The sequence below is a fragment of the Solea solea genome, chromosome 21 (genome assembly GCF_958295425.1).
Source record: "Solea solea chromosome 21, fSolSol10.1, whole genome shotgun sequence".
Classification (NCBI taxonomy): domain Eukaryota; kingdom Metazoa; phylum Chordata; class Actinopteri; order Pleuronectiformes; family Soleidae; genus Solea; species Solea solea.
The window spans coordinates 14968631-14975280 of NC_081154.1; the positions used below are offsets into that span (position 1 = coordinate 14968631).

At 40.9% G+C, this 6650-nt stretch overlaps 1 protein-coding gene across 1 annotated transcript; it reads left to right on the plus strand.

Moving 5' to 3' along the window:
* Nucleotides 1-124: 124 nt before the first annotated feature.
* mfsd1l (major facilitator superfamily domain containing 1-like) lies at nt 125-6455 on the plus strand. The gene is made up of 13 exons (XM_058621024.1): nt 125-382; nt 1042-1142; nt 1534-1643; nt 1742-1797; nt 1893-2036; nt 2131-2289; nt 2403-2518; nt 2623-2723; nt 3179-3290; nt 3382-3519; nt 3677-3816; nt 4521-4632; nt 4758-6455. Exons 1-13 carry the CDS (start codon nt 361-363, stop codon nt 4893-4895), a joined length of 1449 nt encoding a protein of 482 aa, XP_058477007.1. The 5' UTR covers nt 125-360; the 3' UTR covers nt 4896-6455.
* The last annotated feature ends 195 nt before the right edge of the window (nt 6456-6650 follow it).

Sequence of the window (6650 nt, forward strand, 5' to 3'; positions counted from 1 at the left end):
GAAACCATTGGACTTCGAGAACGTCGTGCTTTACCGAGGGGCGGGATTACTTGATGACGTAACCAGGAAGTTCTCCGTCGGCTAGCGAGACTGTGAACAGCGCCTCAGCTCAGCTTTTGCGACCGCGTCCTTCCGAGGATGCAACCTTTTAAATTGGGACATATGTTTTGTCACAACAACACAACAACAGATTGGTCCATGTAGTTTAAAGAGCTGCGGTCAGCAGACAGTCAGCGGCAGAAGAGGGAGGAGTCAGAGGAGTAAGTCACTACTCCTCCTCCTCCTGTCGCGAACACTACAACACTAAAGAATGTGATTAAAAAGCTTTACTTTTTTTTTGCAACGAGGATTTTCCACACAATGGCGCAGCCGGCAGAGAAGGGTAAGTGTGAAATTGACGACACCTAAGCCTCTGTTTACTTTCCTGAAAAATTGACCGGTACAGAAAAACCAGCTCAGCATATTTGTTCTTGCTTCATGTGATCTGAAGGGAAGTTGTCAGAATCTGGGGGTTCACTGTCAACTATTGACTTCTACTGTAGCTAACACATACGTTGCAATTCGACCAAATCAATGCAAAATGCACTTACTTACAGTTACTTTGTGACACCATTGCTTTTAGAAGTTGACTGATACGGGTTTTTCTATGAATGATGCCGATATTTAGACGTCAGGGTCAACCAATAATGGCCAGTAATTAGTACCAATGAACTTCAGTAACCAGTTAATGAACAACATGAATGATATGTCCCGCAGAACTGCAACTGCAAAATGTTGTGTAAACTAAATATTGAATACATAAAACAGGTCATCAAAAACTTATTTTACTGACTTAATAGTATTTATGAAGTTTCTGGGAACAGAAATTGCATTGTTGTGTAATATATGGCTAGTACCAACCCAATTGATCATCCCAACTCATTAACCAGTCTAAATCTAGTTGCTTTACTAGAGTTGTTGTCAGTCGGGGGAATTAACTTCGCATTTAGGAGTGATGTATCTTTATTGTCTTTGCTTTATTATTGCTCTGTTTCGTTGCAGTGTATTACCGCTTCGTGGTGCTGTTCTTCAACTGTCTGCTGACATTTGGCTCCTACTTCTGCTTTGACATACCCAGCGTTTTGCAGGATCAGTTCCAAGGGGTAAATATGTTTAGAAAATAAACAGCAGCTTTCAAGGTGTACTTTTTAAAGTGTGACTGCATGAGGTACTGATGTACACATGAAAACATGACTGCCTGTTGCTGAATTTTACATGATTTTTAGACACATAGCGGCTTTTAATCATTCAAATTTGGCAAAGTGGTTAGTAACAAATTTTCCCGTAGGGTGACAAAACCAGAAGAGATATTTGTCATCACTGTACACCTATTTTTAGGAGATACAAATCAGTTCAGGCTTCACTATCACTTGACATCCTATGTGAATCATAGGATTTGGTATTAGAATTCTCTATTTCTGTTCTCTGTTAGAAATACTGTCTTTTGCTTGTGGCTGAACAGATAAATGACCGTGGCTCTTTCTTATCTCACAGAACCTGACCTGTCCCAATGCAACAGTGATCAATGGGACAGTGGACTGTGTGGAGGGACTGGGGATGAGCCCTCAGCAGTACAATCTTCTCTATGCTATCTATGCTTGGACGTATGTGTACACACACACACACACACACACACATTGAACAGCACAATGAGAGGCTTATCAGAAAACCGCTTCAGCTGTTGTTTGTTCTCTATCAACAGGAATGCAGTGGTGGTGATCTTTGCTGGGTTCCTGATTGACAAATTAGGAAATCGTTGTATGTACTCTATATCTCATTTACTCATCTAATATAACAAGCACCAGACAGAAAGTGGACTTTATGAATTGATTTCTGTGTCCTTCTCTGTGCAGTCGGGGTGTTCCTCTTCTCTTTCCTGTGTGTTTTGGGCTCTGCCCTGTTTGCACTGGGTTCCCACTTCAAAGGGACTCCCTATCTGCTGCCACTGATGCTCACAGGACGGCTGCTGTTTGGATCAGGCAATGGATCTCTGACCAGTAAGGACACTTTTGAAAAGTCACAAGTTAACTCTTTGTAGGGACAACGCTTAGGAATGTTGTTGAACCGTTCTCTCATCTCCTTCCTCGTCAGTCGTTCAGAACCGAATCACAGCGTTCTGGTTCAAAGGGAAGGAGCTGGCCTTGGCCTTTGGTCTGACCCTGGCCTTCTCACGCCTCGGTTCAGTTTTGAACTTCTTCTTCACCCAGAGGTTTGAAGAAAATTATGGCATGCAGTGGACGCTCTGGGGAGGTGTGTAAACATCAAGATCTGTGATAATAAAATTGTTAAAGAAAAAGGCTTAAAGGTGCATATTTAAACAGTAGTACTTTTCATATATGGTGAATGATTTCTTTGTTTTTTAGGTGCCATATTATGCGTGCTGGGCTTTATGTCTGCCGTCGTAGTCAGTATACTCGACAAGGTTGGAATGAGGCAGCTGGGACTGGATGGAATCACCCAAGACGAATCTCGCAAAGTGGTAAGAACTTGATTTTGTAATGATTTGACATAATAAGTGGATGCCAAACAATCTCACACACACTCTCTCTATCTTTCTCCCTGTGTGTGTGTGTGTGTGTGTAGAGGATCCAGGATGTCCGGCTTCTGTCACTAAGATATTGGCTGCTGGTTCTCACCATCATGTTTTTCTACAATGGCATCTTCCCATTCATTGCGGATGCCAGGTATGGTTTTCAACACACTCATCAAGGTCATTGTACCTACACAAGTTTACATATAGGATAAAGTAAGTCCATTTGCTAGCATCTAAACTCCTGATGACCTCTCTATTATGAAATTCATCATTCAATCATGTTGTTATTGAATTGTAATATGCAGCATTCCCTTTGTGTTCACTGTTGCGTTCAGGGCCTTATCCACGTGGAAACAGAACTTTCCCTGTACAATATTTTTCTTTTCCATTCTTCAAAAGTTTCCCACAAACACAGCATTGTTTCAAGAAATGTCTTCGTCCAAACCCCCCCAAAATGACTCTAAACACAATTATGCATTATGTATTGGTTGTATACATGAAATGCAAGGATGTGAAGCAGAATGTTACGTATTGTACATTTAACACAGAAATATCCACTCTGTTTTAACACTGACATCCGTGCTGTATTTTTTTTTCACTATGCAGTAAGTTCATTCAGGACAAATACAATGACTACAGTCCGAAGGAAGCAGCCTATATTGCTGGGGCTGTGTATGACAGCTCACTGGTCCTCTCAGCCAGCGTGGGCATTCTCATAGTGAGTATCATTCATTTATAAAACACACTGTTGAATAAGTAGGTACTCGCTGTAACACATGACTATGTGTATGTGTGTGTGTGTGTTAAAGGATTTTGTAGGTCTGCGGGGTGTGTTTGCACTGGCCTGTGCCATCCTCACACTCCCTGTGTTTGGACTCCTGGCCTTCACCTCCGTCCCTCCTCTGGTCTCCACCATATGGCTGGGCGTCACCTACTCCTTTGCTGCTGTAAGTGCTCAGCATCAGCTTATATTCATTATCTTACAGCTAATGTTGTTGTAAATGTCAGCAGTAAGTGTCTTGGTCAGTTAACACAGAAGATACATCTACTGACACAGTAGATGTATGTTGTCACTGACCTTTTCCCTCCTATGCTGGAACACAGGCGAGTATGTGGCCATCTATTCCACTCGTCGTGCCTCAGGCGAGCCTGGGAACAGCCATGGGCCTGGCCACCTCCGTACAGATGATTGGGATTGGAGTGTCTAATCTGGTTGTTGGTCAGATTTTAGGCACCGAGTCTAGGTAGGTAATCTTTCACATCTGAAGAAAAAAGTGGTTCTGCTTTTTAGTGACAATTGTTGATGATAAAAAGACACTTCAATCACTGTTTTTGGCTCAGTTTGCTGGATTTTTCAGTTAAACAGCACATTATTTGCTATCAGGGAAACTCGGAGCCACTTATATTAAATGCACTTGTGTCAAGTTCAGGCTGATCTTGCTTTTTATATTTATTACACAAACACAGTGATGACATTGATATTATCAATTATTATTCAATTGTACTGGAAGATCGAGCATGGGCTGGTTCAGACAGAAATCCAGAGGTTATTGTCAGACTTGGGCTGGATTCACATCTTTTGACATGGCAAATGCAAGTTCTTTCAGTTAAACATAAAGTAAAAAAAATAGAATGCATTCAAATTGTATTTTTTTTAAATTGCTCTCTTGAAAATATGGTGCACACATTTAATAGCTTTTTTTACAGATAAAAATGTGATAAATGGAAACTGATAAGTGATTGACAGTGAACGCAACACACCATCCACAGTGGATGCTATCCTTTCACTCTACAACTATTTAAAATAAACCAGTGTAGTTCTGGTTTTGTTCAGACAGAAAAATCCATCCCTGGCTGTCACAAATTTGTATGGTAACAAAAAATCAATACCATGACAGTTTATATGTCATTCCTAACTTGTACTTTTTTGTCAATCTATTTGCCGTAGTGAAACAAAGATTCCATTTTGGCGCTGGCAGAGGATGCTGATCTTCATGTTGGCCAACACCGTTTGCTGCATCATCACCTCAGTGCTGCTGAATATTGTCGACCACAGACAGGTGAGGCTGCTCACAGACTGACTGCTTTTGAAGCTTTCTTGAGAGCCGTGTGTGTCTTAGAGCTCACGTCATCACAGTACAGCGTGTATTCAGTTGTTTTTTTGTCTTTTTTTGTTTTTCTTCAGAGTGGAACCCTGAACAAGACGACAAAGAAGTCGACACAGGCTGCGAGTGACTCGGACACTCAGCCCCTCAACCAGGAAGAAGAAGAAGAAGATGAAAACGAGGATGATGGGGCTGTGAGCTCTCGCTCAATCAACTAATGAGTTTTTCATGTTAAACATTTCTCTCTGTTGTTGATATGTTTTTGTACCAGTATCCGTTTTTAGAGTGGATTTGAATTATTGAACAGCCAGTGAAAAGTCTTTGCATTTACACACCGTCTTTGGTTACGGTTGACAGAATTAAAGGGTGTAAATACATTTCTCTCAAACACAATGACACTTAAATTAGTATCTGGATGTCATTTTAATGATTTTTTAAATACAAAAATACAATTTTATCAAGGTTATTCAACCTATATTTCTTAAACCCTTTTAGGACGTTTGCATTTCTTTGATGTCAAAAACACATTTTAATCATGTGCCTTAAATTTACATGCATTAGCTACAGGAGACTCGATGCTCATGCCAGAAGTGCAGTGAGTGCTGACAATCTCTTGCACTGAGGTGCTCGTCAAAAACGGATGGTAGCAGTGTTAAAACTGTGACAGATTTCATAAGACACGGCTGTCTTCATAGAAGCTTCGTGATACTTGATGATTTAGCCTTACAGTTTGGGATTAATGAACTTTGTTTGTCTCGTTTGACCGACTTTGACTCTGCTTCTGTTGGAGGGTGTATTTTGTCTTTTGTTAATTCTTGTCAGTTGTATTTTGTGAATTTGTGCTCTAAACTCTGTGTGTTTTGTCTCAGCAAAACAGTGAACACAGTAAGGTCTGTAAGTGGAGCTAATGACATCTCACAGCCAGCAGGTAGCGCTCACGACACATTTGTTTGAATGGATTTACTCCAGTTTAGTCAGTGGGATTGTGAGGACTCTCTTCGTTGTGTGTTAAAGTGGGAGTAGGGGAGTGTGGTGCTTGCTGTTGTGTTCAGAAGCCTGATGGCCTGTGGGTAAAAGCTGTTTGTGAGCCTCGTTGTCCTAGATTTTACACTTCTGTAGCGTCTCCCTGATGGCAGAAGTGTGAAGAAGAGACCGTGTTGTGGGTGTGTGCTGTCTTTGATGATGTTGTGGGCCTGCCTGACGACACTGGTCTCGTAAATATCCTCACGTTTAGGGAGGGCTGCTCCACAGATGTACTGGGCAGTTTTTTATCACCCATTCGAGAGCCTTCCTGCCCAGAGCAGTGCAGCTCCTCTGTCACACTGTGATGGAGCTGGTGATAACACTCTTTTCTGAAATTTCCCCACCCTTCTGAGGAAGTCGCTGCTGGGTGTTCTTCAGGAACTGCCGAGTGTTGTCTGACCAAGTGAGATCTTCATTGATGTAGGTCCCAGGAATTGGAAGTTTTTCACCCTCTCCACCGATGTACATTGGGGCGTTGTGCTCCTTCCTCCTAGTGTCATAATGTCTTTTACCAGGACTTTGCTGGACCTTTTTTTTTCAGCATTAAACCCATTATTTTAACTCTTTAGTTCTTCTATTGAAGGACGTCCACATATCTGAATAAGGCATGTTTTTTTATACCTTTAAATCTATTCCTCTGTAATACTATGAAATGCTTTCTGTATATTATTCCTTGCTTGTGTGTCATTATTGACATTGTGTATTGTTGTGGTCATTTTACCTAAACTTTCTGTATAAATTCTTTTGTGACATCACAGTTTTTCTCTGTCCCTTTTATCAGAATATCACTAAATCACTGTAATCCACGTTATAAACAATTTCTTAGTGCTTTGGCCAAAATGTATTACACCACTGTTCAATAGTCTTACCCCCATGATTAATTGATTAATTTAAACATTACATACATACATGGTTAAACAAGTTATCGTAATATGACAGTCATACACTAT

Bases quoted from the DNA above. Each gene is read 5' to 3' on its own strand.
- mfsd1l (XM_058621024.1), top strand. From the start codon at position 361: ATGGCGCAGCCGGCAGAGAAGG. The intron at 383-1,041 runs GTAAGTGTGAAA...GTTTCGTTGCAG, and splicing joins GGCGCAGCCGGCAGAGAAGG to TGTATTACCGCTTCGTGGTG. The intron at 2,037-2,130 runs GTAAGGACACTT...CTTCCTCGTCAG, and splicing joins AGGCAATGGATCTCTGACCA to TCGTTCAGAACCGAATCACA.